This window comes from Equus asinus, chromosome 1, assembly GCF_041296235.1.
Source record: "Equus asinus isolate D_3611 breed Donkey chromosome 1, EquAss-T2T_v2, whole genome shotgun sequence".
In the NCBI taxonomy this organism is placed as follows: domain Eukaryota; kingdom Metazoa; phylum Chordata; class Mammalia; order Perissodactyla; family Equidae; genus Equus; species Equus asinus.
The window spans coordinates 24,764,054-24,786,826 of record NC_091790.1 but is presented as its reverse complement, the minus strand read 5'-3'; the positions used below and the strand labels follow the sequence as shown (position 1 = coordinate 24,786,826).

General features: G+C 44.6%; 1 protein-coding gene across 1 annotated transcript in view; it reads right to left on the bottom strand.

The window, feature by feature from the left end:
* RPS6KA2 (ribosomal protein S6 kinase A2) overlaps positions 1 to 20,047 on the bottom strand; it is a 366,717-nt gene extending 346,670 nt beyond the window's left edge. Inside the window, exons 1-2 of the mRNA XM_070517829.1 lie at positions 19,745 to 20,047; positions 15,993 to 16,052 (exon numbers count right to left, since the gene is read on the bottom strand). Of these exons, the coding sequence (XP_070373930.1) occupies positions 15,993 to 16,052; positions 19,745 to 19,807 (123 nt within the window). The 5' untranslated portion in view covers positions 19,808 to 20,047. The remainder of the gene's footprint in view (positions 1 to 15,992; positions 16,053 to 19,744) is intronic.
* Between the last annotated feature and the right edge of the window lie 2,726 nt (positions 20,048 to 22,773).

Sequence of the window (22,773 nt, the reverse complement as noted above, 5' to 3'; positions counted from 1 at the left end):
AGATTCAAACAATTATTTGTACACTCATAGTCATAGCAGCATTATTCAAAATAGCCAAAAGACGCAAGCAACCCAAGTGTCTATCAACAGATTAATGGATAAATGATATGTGATGTATACATATAAGGGAATATTATTCAGCCACAAAAAGGAAGGAAATTTGACACATGCTACAACATGGATGAACCTTGAGGATGTTATGCTGAGTCAAAGAAGCCAGTGACAAAAGGTCAACTACTGTATGATTCCACTTACAGAAGGCATCTAGAGTAGTCAAATTCATAGAGACAGAAAGGGGAATGGTGTCTATCTCCATGGGTGCCAAGGAGGGCCTTAAGGAAGCAGGGATGGAGATTTATTGTTTAATGGGTTCAGAGTTTCAGTTTTGCAAAATAAAAATGTTCTCTGGCTGTTTGGTGGCGATGGTTGCACAACAATGTGAGTGTACTTAATGCCACTGAACTATACACTTAAAAATGGTTACGATAAATTTTATGTGTAATTTTACCACAATTTTAAAAATATCCCGCCAAATGACATCATAGATTCAGAGTATAAAACATCTCTCTCTATACATAGACAAGAAATAATATATACCAAGTTCATGGAAGTCTTTCTGCAAGGTGAGTGAAACAAGGATTCTTGTCGTATAGACATAGTGCAGTAAATTCACACTAGTGCGCATTCCTAAGGTGTGCTTTTGTTGTGGGATCTGACGATTTCCATCCACCAAGCAGGTCTGGAATTTGTGTTGCTATCTTAACTCCTTCTCCAGGCCTGGGATGGGACCCCAGAACCACAGCCTTCCATCCTGACTCCTGTGTTGAATTGTAAGACCTTTTATTTGAGATTCATAATATGCTTTCCACTTTCCCCTTCTCTTCTAGACTAGGACTCCCCCACACTCTTGTGGCTGTGTGTGTGCACAGCTCCCCTGTCTGCCCAATCTCTCCCTTCACTCCCCACAAGTCTGGATCCCCAGAGCACTCCTGTGAAACTCGCTTGATGGCAATTCTTCATCTCAGCATCTGAGTGCCAGGCAGCTGAAACCAGAGGCCCCGTCACAGATCCACTCCCTCAGCATCCTTCCTCCGCCATGTTGGACCCGCAGAGATCATGACCACAGAACTTCTCTCAAGAAGCAGCGAACTCTCTAGGCCTGGCGAGGAGAAGCGAGGAATACGCCTCCCTCTCAAACTTATCCTTAAATCTCTTTACGTGTTTCTACACAACCATCACACCTCTTCCTTCCCTGCGCTCCTCCCCCCCCCTCAAAAAAAACTCAGCTCTAAGGAAAAGAAGAACAAAGACCCTTGAGTTTATTCTCTTGTCCTTTTCTGCATCTCTTGACAGGCATGTTCTTCCTACAGAAGAAGGCCTTTACACTTCCTGGTAGAGTTCCCTTAGGGCATATGTTCTCTTCCCTCTTTCCCTGGCAATATTCATCCTCACCTTCCCCGTGCCTGGTCACAGTAGCAAAAGGTTATGGAGAGAAATTCCAAAGTGGAGACTAGAAAATGCAACCGGAAATATTTTTAACAAACTATATCCCATCACATATACATATGTATATACAATCTCATAATTACATACCATAGGTAGGTAGTTAGGTAGATTGATAGATAGATAAATAAATAATAGATAGGCAGTAATTGATAGATAGGTAGATAGAGTAGACAGAGTGAGAGAGAAAGAGAGAAGCTGTGCACACAGTAATGGGTTAGGTACATGGTATGACAGAGGTAGAATATAAGATGAATACCAGATTTCTGGTTTGGCCTTGAGAGAGACTTTGGAATATTTTTAGTGATTAAATAGAAGAGAGTAAACAGGAAGAAAATAGTCAGTAGTGATGGCATTGCCAAGCCTAGGGAAGACAGGAAGAGAAGCAGAGTTGGAGCCAAGATGAGTCAGATTTGATGTGTTGACGGTGATGCTCGAGCATCATCCGGTGGAGCTGGGATTGAGATCTACACTGTTGACACATATTTGGATTTACTCAAGACACACAGATTGTAGAGACCAGGCCAGGATTTGAATTCAGTTTGAATCTAGTTCTGACTGACCCCACAATCCAGGCTCAGAACCCCTGGGCAATACTCCCTCATACACCATTACTGCCTCTAGAAACAAAAACACAGTGCACAGGAAACACACAGCTCTTAAATACAATAGCCCAAAAGTGGGAATTAAGTTGGCGTTTTCTCTATGGCCGGTCAACTCACCTGAAGAGAAACTAATTTCATCTTGAAAACAAGTTTTCCTGGATCTATCTCAAGAAGTATGCCAGGAAAGTTGAAGTGTCCCACAATTTAAATGTTAAAAAATGTATAAAGACCAGAAAATTGACAGACGTGTTATCAAACTTTTTTTCTTTTGATGTTCACTGTCATTCACTTGAACTAACTGGAGAAATGGAGTCTGAATTAATGGAAATTGTAAATCACATGAAATATTCTCTAAAAGTACATTTATTACTTTCAAGCACTCATAATTAAAGGAATTAAATGCCGGGAAAGCATCGTTGAGCCAAAGCTTTGTCTGCGATGCATTAAAGAGCAGAATTATAATTTTCACATTAAAATGTCTCATTGTAAATAGATCTTGCCAACGTATTTGAAAACAGCTTGCTCCCTTATGTAAGAGCAATTTAACTTGCCTAATTAGGATGTTTGGCAAGATTTTTCCTTCCACGATAATGCAAATAATCCTAATAGTGGACATTTACTGGGCGCTTACTGTGTGTAGACAGTCAGCCAAACACCTGCACAGTATTAGCTCATTTAATCCTCACAACTCTGAAGTAGATATGAATACTATCCTCACTTACAAATGATGAACCTGAACCACAGAGATGGTCACACAGCTAGGAAGGTAAAACAAATTCACAGAGGAGCACAGAGAATTTTTAGGGCAGTGAAACTACTCTGTATGATACCATAAGATAGATATATGTTATTATACATTGCCCAAGGAACACCAAAAAACACCTAATGAAAACTGTGGACTTTGGGTGATTATGATGTGTCAATACAGGTTCATCAATTGTAACAAATGTACCTTCTGGTGGGGGATGTTGATAATGGGGGAAGCCATGCATATGTGGGGGCAAGGGGTATTTGGGAAATCTCTGTACTTTCTGCTCCATTTTCTGTGATCCTAAAACTGCTCTAAAAAATAAAGTCTACTTAAAAAGAAAAGAAAATCTACTGGGATTTCAATTGGCGTTGCATGGAGTCACAAAATCAGTTCGGAATATGAAGACCTGAATAATATTGAGTCTTCTCGTCCAAGAACATAGTATATCTTCTCATTAATGTAAGTCTCCTTTAATTCCTCAGCAGTGTTTTTATAGCTTTCAGTATATGCAGATCTTGCATTTACTTTGTTAGATTTATCCCTACGTGTTATAATGTTGGGATGCTATTGTAGATCATTTTAATTTCAATTTCCAATAATTACTGCTCATATTTAAAAGTGCAGTTGGAGCAGAGAGGGATTCCTGACCCTCTCTCAGAACAGTTGGCTTTAGCTTCTACGCCTTCCCCACAGGCAGGGTGCTGCCAGGGTCCAGAGTGTACAGGTTTTCCTCCCCTCCCCCCCTCCCACCACCAACCAGTGGCTTAGGTTTTTGCAGCATATGAGGGAAGTGCTGGGAGCTGGGTGGGGTTTTGTGGCTGTGCACCACTGAGGGGCCCCTCTCAAGTCGTGCCCTGCCCCCAATCTTTATCACATACATCCAGTAAAGGCTCGTGGAGAGGAGATGTGAGGGAGTGTGGGCTTCCCTGTGCCTGTGGTCCCCAGATTCTAAGCTGGTACACAAGCCCACACTCAGCTGTCTTCTTTTTACCCACTTTCACAGTGACTGTGTCTTCCGCCTCTTCTTTGCCACAGGTGAAACAGAACGCGTCCCAGCCTTCCTCGAAGGGGCTTGGCATCCTTTAGGATAAAGTTCACCTGTCTTTCTTGCTCTCTGATGGGTTCAAGGAAAGTTGTGACTCTATATGTTATCTGGCTTTTTCTCATTGTTGACCATGTTCTCTATGGCTTTCTACAGCCTAAGCAGAACCAGAACACCCAAGTTTTTTTGTTGTTGTGTGTTTGCTCACTTGCTTTTTGCCAATTACCCATCCAAGTATTTTTCCCTTCAGAATTAAACAAAGCTTTCACATGTGAAATGACAATCAGGAAGCAGAACTTGTCCTAATTCTCAAATAGCTTAAGAGCTCGTTTTTCTTCCTACTTTCAAGGCACACAAAAATAACGTTGCCTCTGTGCAGGAGCAAGCACTGCTTGGCAAAGCTCTGGGTCACAAACCCAAAATCCCTGCCTGGTAAACGAGGGATGCCTGAGTCACGGGCTGAGTACCTCAGTCTTTTAAAGCCTAGTAGGAGGATGTCAGCAGCTAATGCTCTTTGTTAAAATTAACAGCTAGAAATCAATGCCCTGTCCAACAAAGGCACAATTTAGCTGTAATTGATTTTTTTCAAGGAAGTAAAATAACATGGAGAAGGGTGGGTAGCTTTTAACTTATAATGCGACATGCTTTTGACCTTCCTGATTCAATGGTTTGGGGAAGGCAGAATGGGCATTATGCTTATGTAAGAAAATGTTCTTATTTTTGAGAGAGGTACATTGAAATATTTAGGAGTGAAATGCATGGTTTACATACTTTACCCAAAAATACTTAAGCAAAAATATCAAGAAAAATGTTACCTAGTCCATGTTCAAAATCCTCCAGTAGTCCTGAGAAATATATTTTATAGTTGGTTTCTATAAATCAAGACTCAACCAAGAAGTATGCGTAACATTTGTTGTTATGTCTCTTCTGGCTCACAGCAGCCCTTCCCTAATCTTTTGCTTCAGATTCATGAAGAGACCAGACCAGCTGTCCCATAGACGGTACCTCTGTGGTAGACAGATTCATGACACTCAAAGATGTCCCCATGGTTAGCACCAGAACCCATGAGTATGTCACCTTCCATGACAAAGGGGAATTGCAGATGTGTTTAAGTCAAGGATCTCGAGATGGGGAGATTTTCCTGGATTACACGTATGGGTATAATGTCATCACAAGGATCCTTATAAGAGGGGAGCAGAAGGGTCAGAGGTAGAAAAGGAGAGGTAAGGATGGAAGCACAAGTCAGAATGGCACCATGGCTGAAGCGGCAAGGAACAAGGAATTCAGGCACCTCTAGAGGCTGGCAAAAGCAAGGAATCTGATTCTGGAATGGAATGCCACCCTGCCAACACCTAGACTTTAGGACTTCTGACCTCCAGAACTGTAAGATAATAAATTTGTGTGGCTTTAAGCTACTAAGTTTGCACTTATTTGTTACAGCAGCGATCATAAACTAATACAATCACCTGCTTGGTTATAGGAGTGCTAAGTCACGGTGTTCCTCCTCTTCTTTCTCTATTCATTTTTCCCTAGAACTTGGTGGTTATGTTTGAAGTAACTTTCTGCATTGTTTTATGAATTTATCACTGTATACTTTGTACTTTAGTTATCACTCTATACAACAAACACTTGAAGCCAGGCGACATGTCTCACTCGTCACTACGTCTTCTAAATTGTCTCTTTTAGGATAGATGCTGAAAAAGTATTTTTTAGATAAATACGTGGATAAATGTTTACTATTCACATAGTAACTTTTAAGGAAAGTAAAAGAAGATAGAGTGAGGAGGAATGGGGAAATATGCCACATCCGAGAGTCTATTTACTTTTTATTTATTACTATTTTCTAAATGCAAAACTAAATTGATCTCTTGTCATATAATGGAGACTTTCGAGTGGTACAATTTACCAATTTAGAAACAAATGCCATCCCAATGCAATCACAGGGTCCTTATTAGAAGGAGGCAGAAGGAGCATGGTCAGAGAGATGTGAGGATTGGAACAGAAGTCAGAGAGGAGAGAAGATGCCACACTGTTGGCTTCGAAGATGGAGGCAGGGAACGTGGAGCCAAAGAACGTGGGCAGCTTCTAGCAGTGGGAAGATACGAGAAAATGGATTCTCCCCTGGAGTTTGCACAAGGAACGCCAGCCTGCCGACGCCTTGATTTTATCCCAGTGAAACTGATTTCGGATGTCTGCTCTTGAGAACTCTAAGATGATAAATTTGTGTCATTTAAAAATAATAATAATTAAAATATAAAAAGACAAAAATCTACCTCCCCAATAGATAATGAGTTGGACTATTGAACAAAATTAGTTTTATCCATATATATAGGAAAATATTTCTGACATAACAATAAATGTAAATACTAACAAAAAAAATAGATGCCACTTGCTTGGAGAAAAATAGGATTTGGAAGCCAATGACAGACAGTCTTCTCAAAGACTGCGCCAGTGTGCTCCCTTGCTTCCAGAACAGACTTCTCTAGCACTGAGCATCATGCCCTTGTTCTGAGGGTTCCTCATTGTTGGGACTCAAAGTGCGATCTGAGGACCGGAAGCACCACATCTCTGGGAAGGTAGCCAATTAGAAATGCAGCATCTCAGGCCCACCGAGACCCACTGAACCAGATCTGCAGCTTTATCAAAATCTCCAGGTGGTCCCCGAGCCCAGCAAAGGGAATCAGACTTCCTTGTGAGAGTGCCCCACCAGGGAGCAGGAGGTTCCTCCTTCTTGGCCCCTCTCTAAGGCTGAGCACAGCTGGAGTTGCCTGGGGACCCTCTGTGGTGCAGCCCGGACCCAAAAAACACAGAAAGCCTGAGCAGCAAAGCCTATGCCAGGGCTGAGCAAAGGGTAGTTTGGAAGTTGAGTTCTAAATGTGCCGCTGGAACCCAACAGTAACACAAATGTATGAGACCTCCAATGCTCCTCATCTTCATCAGTATCACTCATGATACATAATACTAAATGTGTTCTGATTTCTGTAGTGACCACATGCACTTATTACAATAAATATGCCAAGGAGTTGCTTTATGAGCCTTGTCTTCACTAATCACCAATCAGGAAATGCATCATCTCCTGTCGTTGAAAAAGTAATCTGAGTATTCCTGAATATTCCCGTTCCATACTGTCTTATTTGTGGAAGAAGGAGCTTGATGTCTGGAAGTCCAGACTCTTGACACCTGCTTCTTGTCGTTGAGGCAGGAGGCACGGGCTGCCCCCAGCTCCTCGGGAGGCAGCAGTCTCCAGGTTCACAATGAACAGCCAGCGAAGGCAGAGGATGAGCAAGTCAGGCGTCAGGACAGCTGCAGAAGATACGGTTTTTCAAATTACAGGAAGGCAAGATGAGAGCACAAGAATGGAATCTAATTGCAGAGGCAAGAAAAGATAGAAAATAAAAAGGTGTGAGGCTGTGGCTCTTTAGATGTGCGTAATCTAGACAACGCAAGGACTGATCCGCCTCCCAGAGGCGCACAGTGGTAAAGTCAGAAGAGGACCGAAGAGAGGGGCTTCTTTGCTGAGAAAAGGTGAGAGGGTTCTCTTGCAGTCATACGACTTGTGTTTTATGCCTTCCCTTTGACACGGTGAAAGTGTGACACCCCATGCCCACCCTCTGAAAAGGACAAGGACTGACCAGCGGCAAGGGTTGTGCAGGTAGAGAACAGGTGGGCTGATGCAAAAGCACCCCAAAAGAGTTCTCTGGTCCCAAACTGGGCATCCCCACCATGGGGAGTTTGGCATGGCTCAAAGTCCCCCATAGGGCTCACCTGTGCTCTGGCGCCCTTGGCCAAGTCTCAAAGGACCTGCAATCTCCTGAGCTAAAGCAAGTGCCGAGCAGAGCGCAGGAGAAGGGAACCCCACACGCTGCCCGGCCAGAGTGGAAGAAGCAGAAATTGCTATAAAACTCCAGTCAGCATCGGATGCAAGGATTTTAGTTCATGGCCTAAAAAGCAGGGTCTCTGGCAGACTTTGAGACGTAGACACATGAAACCAACAAAACTAAGTTCCCCAAGCATCAGATTGCTATGGGTTGAAGGATGCCACCAAAAGATATGTTGAGGTGCCAACCCCAGTACCTCAGAATGTGACCTTATTTGGAAAGAGGATTAGTGTAGGAATAATTAGTTAAAGATGAACGTCACTAGGGTGGGACATTAGGGTAGTCATTATATAGGACATCCAGCATAACTGATGTCTGTGTAAGAAGACAGCCAGGGGAAGACACACGCACAGGGAGATGGCCATGTGAAGATGGAGGCAGAGACCGCCTGACCATCTTCAAGTTAAGGAACATCAAAGATGGCCGGAAACCACTAGAGTCTAGGGGAGAGGTGTGGGGCGGAGTGTCCTCCCCAACTCCAGAAGGAACTAACACTCTGACACCCCCATCTCAGCCTTCCAGCCTCCAGAACTGCAAGAGAATGAATTTCTGTTGTTTAAGCTGCCTGGTCTGTGGAACTTCGTTCCGGCAGCCTAGGAAGGGAATGCAGTACAGAAGTTAGACGATGTTGTATCAGTAACTGCCAGAAGGACCTGCTCCCTTTGCCTTGGACCACCACCGCCTCTCGCCTGGACAACCACAGCAGCCTCCTAACCAGACTTTCCCGCAAACTCCACGCTTCTTAATCCAACCACCAGAGGGACTGGCCTTAAAAAACATCAATGAGACCACACCAGCTTCCCACTTAGAAGTCGCCAGTAGCTTCCCAGGAAAACTAAAATAGGACCCAGAGACCCACCCCTGGTGGCCACATCTCTACACCACGCCTTCTTCTCTACCCTCAGCTCCCGCAGCCTGCTGCAGACACAGGGCTCTTCAGTGTCCCTGCAGCGTGCAAGCTTGGTGATCCCCAGGCTGCCTCTGCCTTGAACCATCTTCCCCCAGGAGTGGGTGGTTGGTCTCTTCCATCATTCAAGTCCCAGCCTCCACCCCAACTGGTTGGAGAAGCCTTCCGGGACCACCGCTCTGCCACAACAGCCCCCACCCCAGGTCTCTCTCTATGACCCTATTCTCTATCTCCATAGCGCTTATCACGATACAGAATGTTCCTGTTTAGTTAGCTGTTTATTTGCAAGAAGACTGAAATGTGAGGTTGCGGAGACTCTGTCTGTCTCCTTTATCTGAATCACTGACTCACTGGAGCCTGGCACAGTGCCCCGCACAGAGCAATCACTCGGTAGACATTAGCTGACAGAATTAAGGAGAAGGGAGGCAGAAGGAGGAAGGAGGAAGGAAGGAAGGGGAAAATGACCTGAGCCAGAGGTGTCGTTTGGGAGCAGTGATGCGCAAGGCAATCTGCCACCCCCACCAGAGGATGCACACGAGACCTTCCATCATTTCAAGGACACTAGAAGTTGCCCTCTTGTGGGATTTATCCTACTACTTTGGAAATATGCAATTATGTGTCTGCAGTCTCAAACAGACTGTGACTTCCTGAAGAACAGGGTTTCTGTCTCATGTGCCCAATACAGCGTCAAGCCTAACACAGATGCGCAAATGTTTCTAGAACTTTCCTCAAAGAGACTTGAATCCTCACCTTTGTTTTCTTTGTATACAAGTTACAAACTGTTGGCTCTGTTCATCCTATCTGAGACAGAAGGGGAGGACCGAGTTCAGGGATGGAGGGAACCTGGCCCCTCGTTGGTGTTCCCATGGAAGCCCCAACAAGGGAGGAAGGGAGAGGAGGCATCGCCCACACAGGGCTGGTTGGTTACTCACGATGCACTTGGCACTGTGGGTGTTTTGGTACTACATCTTGGGAAAAAAATGTGTTTCAATGATTCCCTAGAGATTTTTATGACTCACAGAAATTGCAAAGTCTATGTCTCTACGCCCAGCTCCGAGCTGCATCTATGTTACGAGAGCAAGTTTGTTTTGTTTCGTCCCACTGATGACAGAGATATTAGGCGAAAAAAACCCAAAAAAAGTAGGGGAATTATAATCTTCAAAAGCATCTCCAGCTAAAGCTCCCCTGGGTTTTTTTGTACACATAAACAAAAATCAACAATTCTTGTACTTTCCCAATCTAAGAAAGGAGAGAGAACTGTCAAAAGAGATTAGGGGAGAGGATCACAGTGTGACAGCGAAGGGTCCGTGAGCTCCACAGGGCCGATGGCCCAGGGAAATGGCTCTGAGTCCGAGAGCCCTGATTCTATCAGCCAAAAATCCACCACCCCACATCAGGTACGTCAGCGGGGAATCAGAGATTCTAGAAAGAGAAAATATGTCAGTAGAAAAAGCTTTGGTTTGAAATTCCCTTATTTGTTGGTTCTCTGCTATACTTAGATTACAGCATCTTCAATGCCTCGATTTCACCACTTGAAACACAGAGGGAGAGTAACAGACCTCCCAGCTGCCCCCCAGAGTTCAGGAAGGATGAAAGAAACTATAAAACAAGTGCGTTAAAAGGTAGGGTTCTTATTTCCTCCCGTTATTGGGTTTCCTCTGCAGGCAGGACTGGTGCACCGTCATTCCTAAGGGGTGCAAACTCCTTTTAGGAGGCCCTAAAAGACACCCCAAACTTGATCTGAGGGCTTTCTCCAGCCCACGGCTCTGTGTTAAAGAACAGGGAAATTCAGCTTTAATGAGGTGTTTGCTTTGTGGTTCAGCAACGATCTCAAAACTGAAGGTTATTCTCAGCTGTGATGGGGTAAGCACATTTTCCACAGAGCCAGAGCTTTCTTTAGGAGACCACCCCTGAAATCACTGTGCTGCACCGGACAGATGCTGTGACAAAGCTGATGCCGGCCACTTGCCTGTTCGCACAGCTCGAGCCAGCACATAGTAAGACGCGAACAGTTTGCTCTGCTCGCCCAAATGTGGGACAATGTCGCCTCCTGATGTGGAGTTCTAAGACGGTGGGACAGGTCACCAACTGTGCCCAGGGTTCTAGAGAATGTCCCCTTGGCACTAACTGAGTAATCCTTTTTTTCTTTTTTTCCAGAGAGAAAGCACTGTTGGAAACTCACTGATGACTTTGTTACAGAAGCAAAGATGAGGATCCCAGAAACCAAAAATAGCTGTGAGCCATATTCAGCGTCCAGCGGTGATAAACGGCCGGCGCTTAAACAATAATGAGATAACCAGAACAACAGATGTCTGCAGATAAGAGCCAGACGTCTTGTCTCGCGTTGATTCCTGCAAATAATCACCACTGACACATCAAGTAATGTGCTGTACCGATTTTCATCACAAAATTGTACATTTTCCTTCATTTCTGCCTCAATAAACGCTAACAGGTGGTGAAGCCAATGTTACTGTCACCCACCCTGCAGTGTGTTTAAACACGGATGGGGTTTTCAACGGTTTAGCCACATTGCCCTTTCTCCAAAATGTGTTATGTTTACACTACCCTTTTCTAGAATTTCTGTTAAGAATTAAAGTGATTCCTGTCTTTTGGACAGAAAAACAATAAGAAACACAAATTTAAACGGGTTGACAGAGTCGACATGACTTAGATGACACCAGCTTAGAGACACGGTGGATGTTTTGAAGGCAGATGGATAGCAGATAATAAGCAGGACTTGAAAGATTGTTTCATCAATCTCTTTGCAAAACTGTTAACTATCTCTTTAAACTGTAATTGCATTGCTCTTAACGGCTTTATTAATTCCCAGGCTTCATTATTCTTCTTGTCTCATTTCTATTCAAACCCGTTCCGATTGTTTTTTCTTACTTTTTTTAAAGGAACGATGAAACCCTCTTTCTAGATTCCTGGGGCGACACAGGTAAGAGGTAACACATTGGAATCTACAGATGATCTGGGTTCAGGTGCCCCAGGCTTGAACTGGGTAACAGCCCGCTGTCACCGTGACTCTGGTCCAGAGAAATGGAATAGTCTTGGGTTGTTCTCTCCTGCAAGCGTGAAGGGTTCTTCACGCTCCCCCAAATCTCTTCCCCGGCCTTGCTCCACGCCTCTCTCCCCAAGCAAAGAAATGGAGAGGTCCAAGCAGCTGCCACTCCAAAGTCATGTTGCTGGTCATTGAAGGTCATGCTGACAGATGCTCAGGAATCATAGAACATTCTGACCCGAGGCCCCGCCCACTGGTCCACATGACCCCCGAGAAGAAGCCAGGGGCCAGGCAGCTGGGACTACATCTTCTAGCATCTCACACGGCCACAGGGACTGGACTTCCCTCTGCCAACCCCCTGGGGACAGGTCTCCTGTGATCTGCCCGCAGCTCTCCCACCAACCGATGGCTGAAGTCAAGGGGTGCCACCCTCTCTGCTCTGTTCTGCCTTAGAGATGCCAGCATCTCTGATATCAAAACCAAGAGTAGAATTCTAGGCAGGGGTAGAGGGAAACACCCAGTGGTCACGAGGAAATAAAGTAAAGCCATGCTAATGTCGTGACTAGCTTCTCTGGATCTGGTTTCTAAGGTTGACCAGACAAGAAAATGGTCTCTATTAATAAAGATAACCCTGAAATCCAAGCACTTTGAAAAACACATACAATGATGCTAATATTTTTCACAGGTGGTTCTGTGAAATAAGAAACTCACCTAAAAATCACCCATGTGTCTAGAATACACAGAGATGGAGGGCTAAATGATGGCGCAGAGATGCCGGAGTTTGGGGGTGACTGTTATTTAGAGATTTAGCATCTGTGTTGCGGACACTCACTGCTCTGACCCTGCTCCCCGAACCACACCATTTCCCCCAGAGATTAATGAACGGGCTCTTATGCGGTGAGATCGGTCCCAAGGAGCTACCCAGACACCAACCAAGGCCGCGGTCACCTCTGGACACCGCAGTGTCCCAGCCAAAGGAGGCTTGTGTTTCTGCCTTAAACTGCAAACTCTGTTAGGTGTCCCAATTTCCCAGCATTTCGACTGGCTTTGCTATGTGTAACCTGCAAAAAGGAGGCAGGAAATAGAACCACAAAACCTCACAAAGCAGGCCCCCCAGACGTGCTCACGGGGTAAACTTTGCTCCAGATGTTTCTTCCACGACTGTGACCTGTCTCTCTGTCGAGCCCCTTCCAATAATCCACTAAAGACCAAGTTGGGGAAATATTTTATGATGGGATAAGGGTTTTTTGAGGTTTTTTTCCAGAATATAATGGGCGCCCACCTCTGAAGTGTCATGTAAAATTAGATTAAGGGTCCGCCCCGCTGTGCATTTCTGACACAAACTCCCTGTGCTGACACTGACTTCCGGAAAGTCAGTCCTTCTCTTCTTTCCATGGTGGAGAAGAAACGATATGCTGCATTGACACCCAGGTTCCAACACCGACTTCCTGTCTTATTTTCAATCTTTATTCTAGACCTGCACTAGGGTTCTCTGTTCAGAAGTTGGACAGAGCCACGACATGAGACACAATGGGATGAGAATCACACACTGAGATGTTTACACATAAAGTATCCCAAATTCCCAAATGTGTTTATACTTCACATATATATCAATGAGTAACATTCCCCACACACAAAAAGCAGCACTGTTGATTTGAATGACTTTTTTTCCTAAATGAGATTTTTTTAGGGGCCGGCCCCATGGTCAAGTGGTTAAGTTCACACGTCTGCTTTGGCGGCCTGGGGTTCGCTGGTTTGGACTCTTGGCGTGGACCCACACGCCGCTCATCAAGCCACCCTGTGGCGGCATCCCACATAGAAGAACTAGAAGGACTTACAGCTAGGATGCACAGCTATGTCCTGGGGCTTTGGGGAGAAAAAAAAAAAGAAGAGGAAGTTTGGCAACAGACATTAGCTCAGGGCCAATCTTCCTCACCAAAAGCATACCTTAAAAAAAAGATTTCTTAGTCATCATACACATTCAGACCGGCGAAGGGCGTGAAATTTTCTATACTCAGCTCAGTTACCATCTCATTTCCCTCATTTATCCGAGCCATAAATCCTTCAGTTATAGACAGCTCTGTCAATTACCACTCTGAAGGCCAAGGAGGACGTACAGGGGAAAGCTTGGCCCCACAGAAAAATCAGACCACATACAACATCGGGAAGACAGTCATCAGCTGCCACACTGAAAATCCGCAAGCTGAGTTTTCAGCTCCTTTCTCAGAAACATCAGTACACAACTGGTTTGCCCCGGTATTTTTCAATGTTCCCATAAACACTACAAATGTTTCCATGTATTAACACCAGGTCCTGCAAAATACTCCTAAAATCTGTTTGGCACTCTCTTCCTTCATTTATTAAGAGCCAAAGGTATGCTGATTTCCTATCATTCAGATAAGGCAACATCAAAAAGTAATGATCACTTCCTCCACCTGATTTTCCATTATCAAAAATAACTTTAAAGAGGTTGGTGGGTTTTACTGCACTCCTGCAACAAATGAACATCCGCGTGTCCATCAACAATGCTGAGGATGACCCACTTGAGACGACGAGGTCTTAGGAAATAAATATTGTCAGTGAACTAAATGATTCTCTGTTAGTTGCGCGAGCACCCGTGAGCCTGTCTTGTTACACAGTCCAGATGCTCAGTTTGGCCTGTCAAAGCGGACAGTCTGCACACCTGTGTTGGCTCAGTGTTAGACAGTCCGCTTCCTCAGCCTAACTGCAAAAGTACCAGATTAATTTGCCTGCAAGAAATGCACCGAAGGATCCCTGGAAATCAAAGTTCCCACAAGCACATAGCAAAGTGTTATGAAAAGTGGTGGGCCCATGGGTGGCTCAGTTTCTCTGAGACCCTGGGTCTCCGACCTTGTTAATTTGCATGGAGCATCCTCCTTGCTCATTTACCTCTGCTACTGGGCAGGTACCAAGTGGAATATCCATCTTTTCAGGAAAGTCACTGGCTCACGTGTCTCTTTACCCTTGACCTCTGTGGAATTGGCAAAAGCCAGGCAACCGCTCCTCTCCCAGGGAACGCAAAAGGTACACAGCCAGGACAAACGTTTTGTTCAAGAAAGCAAGAAGATCACTGCAAAGCCAGGAATGGAGCTGGGCTCCACACTCCCCAATCAGCGACAGAGGCACAGACTGAACGGCAGCCAGCTAAAGACGAGGCAGCTTCGTCCCCTTTTTCTTTATTTAACCAACATTTATCTCACGCCATCATAAGATCCGGTGGCACGGGGCTTAAAATGTGCATTGGTTGGTGTATGGATGTGAAATGCAGTTTTCAGGATCTGACCAGACCATTTTGTAAAGCCAGCAGTGTTCGTGGATCCACCCCTCCCAGCCTACCGCCGCTCACCGGCTATTTTTAAAAGTCCACAGAGTTGCAGATTTTACAACCTTCATGGTTCCAAGTGGTGCACGGCTGAGCAGCTCAGGAGGTTGCTATGTCTTCTTCTTAATTGCTTGTCAGCTTTCCCTGGCTCCAGCTGCCTTTGAGAAAATTTCTTTATCAGTGATAGAAATAGGGCTGCTTAAATAGAATCCCTTTACTACAGCTTCAACTCATCTGTGGAATTTAGCTCTGTAATATCCAGGCCCCCTCATGGAACGCTTGTGGTTACCACAATCTCCTCTAGGATCCCAGTGTCGCCTGGACCTTTCCACTCTGTGAAAGTCTAACCCAGTTTTCTGTTGCCCGGGTCAGAAACGCACTCCTACGTGGCATGAAAATGGAGAAATACACAGTCAGCGACAGCTCATTTTATGCCCACCTCAGGATGTTACCCTCCCAGCAAGATGCCAATGTCACTCTCCCCATCCAAGTGGCCTCAGCACTTCAGCTCGACCTGTCATATTGCAGACGGACCCTGACTTGCCACAAAGGGAATCTGCTCCTCTCCCACAGCTCTGATAACACGCTCCCACACACTTCAAGAGCCCACACAACCTAACTTCCAGCAGGTAGAATGATCCATCACTTTGCTGCTCCAGCTGCTTAGTCTTCACGGCTGTCTATTGATTATAACGTGCTTAAAAAAGTCCAGAAGACTGCCAATTTTATCATGGTTTGTAATTTTTCTTCCTACGTTCTAAGTATCCTTTTGAGGGAAATTCTTGACCATAATATGCACACAACATAGACGCGTGCATATGTGTGTTTGCGTGTGTGTACAGACATATTTCACTAAAATAACCACTCACGGGTTAGTAATTTCAATCTTTCAATAATTTCACCCTCCGCCCCACCTTCCTCCCCAGACAATCAGGCTAAAATAAAACAAGTATAGTTACTTCTTCCGGGGTGTCTTCGATGGCAGGCTCTGCGTCCAGGTTAAGATCCTCCTCGGTGGTCTGATAAGAAAGATACATATTAAATAGCATTACTACGACAACGTCCTTGTACTCAGCATTAGCACAGGAGGATGGGGGGCTGCACCAAGGTCCCCTTCCTCCTGAATTTACTTGTAACGCTAGGAAGTTTCATGCCAGAGCCGGATCGTCTATACAACAGGCGGCCAATAAGGCAGTGGGTGTTTACATCTGCAATTACAAGATACTAAACCAATTGTGTGTAACGTAGACCACAAGTGAAAGGAGAAGCAAGGTGATTTATGTAATCCCCTGGCCAGAAAGATGCGGGGTGGATTTACATGGGGCTCAAAGACTAATGCTGATAAGATGGAAACAGAGAAGAGATAGGGAAGGCAGTTCTAACCATCCCGGTTTGAACGGAACAAATCAGTCTCGGGCTTCGCTCAGAGAATGAATGAAATCAGAGAGAGCGAAGTCCTTGGCCCGTTAAAACATAAAGCAGAATGTTTCCGTAACATAAGCTTAACCAGGAGGGGCTGGGTCTGAGTCTTTGCTACTGACTTCAGGCAAATGGCTTAACCTGGGCCTCAGTTTCCCCATATATAATATCAGGAACATGTAGTATCAACCGGAGGCTGGAGATGAGGGAATTCAGTGAAATCATGCCAGCAGAGCACTCAGCTGGGGCTCTGTCATGTGGCAGACGCTCAAGTGAGCTGCTGTCATTACTATTTCCAGTCCCGTCCTCTAGCCCAGCGGCCGTAAAATCATCGTCATTATACAAGCTAGACTGTGAGACTTCAGGGAGTCATGTCTGAGCTGCGCGGTTTAAAACTGGGGTCTCTTGTTTTCTCTAATGCATGATGACATCGCAGAAAGAACAATCATGCTTACTCCTCCGAAAGAGCACAGAGAAAATGGGTCAGCCGGACCTGTGGGCTGGCGTACCACTGGCCTCGCTCATTGCATCTCTCATTTTCTCACCTTCCCCCTGAAGCACACCCTTGGCCATTGTAACTCTGCTGAAAGCCATGCCTGCAAAGTCTTGCTTTTGAGTCGTGCGTTTAACGTGCTAAAAGGTAATTCACACAAGACTGCGTGCTGCTTTTTAAAGCCAGATTCATCCGGGATTTTACACAGCTCTCCGTTTTTAATCAGCGTACGATTCCTCGTCAACATGCTTCATTAATGGGTACAATATACCATCCAAAAGATCTCAAAAGAATTCCTAAAACCACAAATTCTTTCCCCAGACAGTCAAGCGAGTTGCCCCTGGTCAACGTGCTGAAGCAAAGACGGTTTTTATAAAGGAGAAACTGTTGTCTACTGTAGGAACCTCAAACACAACCTGGTCCGGTTCCCTCAGACAACAGAGGGGAAGCAACTCACAAAGACAAAATAAAACGAGAATCTGAGAGTACCGGCTGCCAGCCCCCGGAAACCCAATCCTCCGTCAAGTTTAATTTGCGTAAAAGCAAATAATGTAAGCACTGACCTCGCATAGCAGATTTCCTCATGAGAACACCATGCGTGCTTTCACGCAAGGGTTTCACGATGCTCAATCTGGAGTTCAGAGGCCAGAGGTACTCCACGTGGTTTTGCCCAATTTCTTATGTGAGTTATTTTTAACATCATACCGCAGAAAACACAGGCAAAACTGGAAAGTACATTCAGCCTCTGAGCTCCAAAACAGATAAGACTCCACATCTTTGTGGGTTCCGGAGTTTCCTCAGGACTCGAAGAACCTCAGGATCAATATTTCAGGTTTATTCTTTCTGTAGAAAGAGCTCTGATTTTCCGGGTTCCAAATAAATAGTGTATCTTAACCATCTATCTATCTGAATATACGCACTCCAGAGGGTGTACTATTCTAAAACATTTACCCAGGAAGCCTGAAGAAAATTTCTTTTGCTTCAGGACCATCCAGATTATCCAATTTTCATTATTTGTTGTTACATATGCATTAACCTCAACACTTTTATAATTTGCCCTCTCAATGGGGTGGCAGGGCAGGGCGGTCCATCAGTCAACTCTGCTTCAAATTTCCTCAATTTGCAAATTCTTCCCGGGATCATGACGTATTTTTTAAATAACATGAGTATATTCATTGCTGGTTCATTTTCAATCAATTTTAGAAACACTGAAAACACAAGCTGCTCCTCCGAGCTTTGGGCAGTGGCAGGAACGGAAAGGCCAGAGTCCCATGAGAAATTCACAAGGCCCCCTTCACTTCTTCTCTCCCGTCCTTCTTTCTCAGCCCACAGCCAATCCCGCCCTCCCCCACCCACAACAGAAGGGCTTCCTTCGTGGGGCCCACTTCTTGAGGGGCTGACAGCTGAGTCTCTACCACAAACAGAGTTCAGATAAGCATGGGGGCTTCAGAAAGCACAGGGAAATAGGAAAAGGACTCTGGCTAATCATTAATTCAATTCATTAATTCAATTAGAAAAAATAAACTTGAATTGGCAACCCTCGTAAGTGAGAAGCTCTTTCTAAGGCACTGCCTTCAACACCAAGAACAACATGAGGTACAAACGGGATAATCAATAGCAATAAAGAGCTGTGGTGTCATCTCTGTCTCTGCTTAGGGGCTTCTCATAGGGACCTGTGTCTATGTTGTTCCAACTGAAAAACGGGCTGAATAGCTACGCTATGTTCATCAATCTCTATTGAACACCAATCCACATCCCCAGCATTATTAAGTTCGTTTGGCTTCCAAAAAAAAGTATTAAATATAAAATATTAAGTAAATTCTCTTCTAAAACAGAATCTCTCCTTCAATTTAAAATTATGATATGTGAAGGTCTCAATATATAGTATGTCTATATAAACATAAATAACATTTAAAATAGGGAGAATTGAATTTATAGACAGGATGCTGGGCATAGGAGATAAGGCAAAAATCAAAGCTTGGATTTTGTGAAGATGGAGTAAGTTATTAAAATTAGCCATTTTCAAATGCAATGGGAGTCCGTATAAACACAGCACAGGTATAGCTAGTAATTCAGTAAGTGTTAATAACTTTGGGGAACTTTCCTTTCTAGGAAATACGTTGACCATGTATAATTGAAATTAAGCAAATAGAATTCCATGGACCAGAGAGTTCCAAAGCCCTTGGGAAGCAGACAGTTAATATCGGAAGTGTCTCCTACACTCCAGCCAGCCCTGGGGATGGGCCACTGACACTTTCATTTCGTTATCTTTTCTTCCTCTTTAGCCCCGCCTCCTTATTTGAATATATACCCTATTAAGACTGCCTTATCTTTATGCCTTCTGTTTTTTAAAAAAGAATTCGTCAGGCGTTTTGCCTCCTGGCTTCATCCTTCGCTGTGGCAAAGGCAATTCTTATAATTAAAGCCACTTGTTGAAGGAGAATTAAACTGAGGCCGATTACTTTGGAGACGTGAATACTTTGAAGATGTACACATACTTTGAGAAGCATCCTGAAGCTTGGCTTAAGAGCAACAATTTTTTTCTGCAATTCATTCATTTCTTTTTAGAGATTTACACCACACACAACACCATATGTGTGTGGATGTGAGTTATGTATATATATACATACACATATATAACAATACATACATCTAGATACATTAAATACTCAAGTTTGTCACACAGTAGTCACTCAGTAAATATGAATTCATTATGGTAAATAAACATCCGGTTTGCTACAGAGTTAGGATTTTCCAGGATACAGTGAAAAAGTACATTCTTCTCTCGTCTGTACTCACCTCTATTTCCATTGGCTCCACTTCTATCTTTTTCCATAGCTCCAGCAAGTGTGCAATCGGCATTTTTAAAAACTTTCCTCTCCCTCTGATCAAGTATTGATAGTAAGAAAGAAAATAATCAGAGGCGCCAAAGAGGACGGAGAGATGGCCAGACGGGAATGTCAGAGCCCCGGAGGCAGAAGCAGGCGTGCTGGGAGGAGGCGAGATGGGGAGGATGGAGTCTGCGCCCGGAGGACAGCAGGCACCGGCGCTCAGGTCCTTGGGGTCTGGGGAGAAACCCCAGGGGTCTTCAATATGGCTGCTCAGCGTGTCCTCTCCCCGCCAACCCCAGGACTCCGCAAGGAGCTGCTGCTGCTTCCCGCTCGGGCTGCGAGGAGGCAAGGAGACAAAATTGCAGCTTAAGAATCTGTGCTGCGACTTGAGCGGAGTGAACGCTTCCCTTGCGGCATCAGATTGGATTCCCTCCCTCGCCCCCTCCCCCTTACTTGGCCACTCCCTCCCTCCCCCTCCCCCACCATTTTACCTTAATTGGCTCTAAACGATGGGTGAAAGTTGGGTCTGAGGATGCTGCTGCCATAGAAACTGCATAGCAACCAAGGGCTGGGGAAGAGGGGAGGAGGGGGGGCGGGGAGGGGGGGCGGGGTGGCAGGTTCTGCCCTTCTCCCTCCCCGTGCGCGCACACACATATACACACACCCCCCTCCATCCTTTGCCAACGACTCCTGAAAGCCCACACAACCACCGTTAGCCACTAGAATATTACGGGACAAGGCAAGGAGCCAGGTGCAGTGGAGCTGTTTTTCCTGCTTTAATATTTAAGGAACTCTCTATATCATGGAATTGCTGCTGACCAGGCAGCAGAAGCAGCAGCCTCCCCACCCCCCCCCCCAACCTCCCACAAGCGTTAGCACTGCACCCTAGGAGAAAAGTCAAGACCTGGCTGGCTTCTCTGGGCACCCTGCTGCCTCTCACTACAGTCTTTGAGTTGACCTGCTCCAGCCAGAGCTGTTTTGAGGCAGAACTCTGACCTCGGGGTATTGGGAATATGGCAGCACTGTTGCTACTGGGAGAGAGTGAAAAGGAAGTGGGCTTTTTAACCTCCCAAATTATAGGATCTGTTGAAGTCAGGATGGGGATTTGGGGCAGAGCAGTAGTCATTCCAACAACATAACATCAATCATTTATCAAGTTCCGGGAATGATGCCATGTGCATCACGCACATTTTCTCCTTTAATTTCCCATCTAATGTGGATTTTACAATTCCATTTCATAGAGGAGAAAACCTGAGGCTCAGGGAGGAGGAACTTGCCCAAAGCCACACACCCGAGTGACAGAACGGGAAATGAAGTCCTGGTGTGGCTGACTCAAACTGAGGACTGATGAGCTCAGTTTCTTACAAGAGGAAACACTGTGAGTACAATTTTCTAGAGGAAAATTTCCATCCTTTATTTCCATTTTTTTTGGTCTCTTCTTACTTCATTTCTATCTTAGAATAAAAGACATATGTGTATGAAAATACTTTCATCTCCGCAGGCCTCTGACAGCCAGTCTGACAGCATTTTTGGTTCTCTCTTTTAGGAAACAGTGTTAAAGCCTAGTACAATTTCATGTTGCTTCTGGAATAAGTGTATTCATTTCTGCAGCAAGTTCTTTTATCTTCGAGAAAAATATCTCAGAAAAAAGGCTTACTGCTCCCCCAAATTATTAGTATCCCTTTGTCTTTTTCATCTTTATCAAATCACCAAGAAATCCAGTTCATTAGCAAAAAGGCAAACAAACAAATGAAACTCAACTAGCCGAAATCCTAGATAGTTCATATTTCAGAGCAAAAAGAGTAGAGTCAGAGTTGACAGAAGGGGTTCCCTTCTTAGTGTTGATTTAAGAGAATCATTTTATCTTTCCGCAAAATGAAGCCAGGAGGATCTTGAAAATTAATTCCGTTCAAAATAAAAATGATACCAGTATTGTTTGTTTTCCAAGTGGACATTCACCGGTTGACCTGACTGACAGAGCAGAGTGAAGGAGTCCAATGTGTTCACCATAATAAGGTAATTTGGAGCACCACACAAAAGGTCACAGATTAATAACAGATAAAATGAAATTCTTTTTGTAATGAAGATAGAGAAATCACTGATATAAAAACTGTACTGAAGAGATGTCAAGATTTTTTAGTCTGAAGGACTGAAACCACGGAGCTCCTGAAGGCAGGGAGGAGGGGAATGAAACAGGACTCCTTTCTGTGTGTTTATAAAACTTCCACTTTCTAGAATTTTCTGCAAGCACTCTGAGATGGGGCAGACTGAAGGGAAACATTGGTCCTTTCATTTAGGGAAGGAACATGGAGGAAAAGAATGTTGGACGGGACCTCCTGGGACTGGCCGTGCCTCCTGCCTTTGGCTGAGGTGGGAGACATGACCTCTGCTGAGAGAGTTGATGGAGCCCAGCCTCTGGGGTGATGGCTAGAACCTTACAGAATCAGCTGTCATCAAACACAAAAGAGCTATTCTTATAAGGCATATCTTAGGAATTGCTGAAAATATGGTTCATAATTTAGCATAATTTCTCTTTTTCAAACTATGCAAATGTGACACTAATAAAGGGATGGAACGTCACAGAGTCGTTTCACAGGTGAGCAGAGGAGCCTGGAGCAATGAAGTGACCCCATAAGGAGGCAGCCGAGAGATTTAACATAACCAGGAGCTCTGGATTCATACTTCCATGCTTGATTAACTCTGCCTTTTGAAATACCTAAGATCTTTGTTTAAAAGCAAACAACCACCTCAGTGAGTTATCTCTCCACCACTTCCATGGGTAACATCTGGGAAGACACAGTCCCAGGCATGCAGGACAGAGAGGGGAGAAGGACATGAAGCCAGACTGCCTAGGAAACCCAAAAATAAAACAACTTTCAAAAAGGCATATCGATCCAGGAGAATATTAGCCCCACGTATAAAGCTTGCGTTAGGAACCATGAACAATTAGAGAAGAGAAGGACAATTGCCCTGAAAGAAAATAATGATTACATCTAA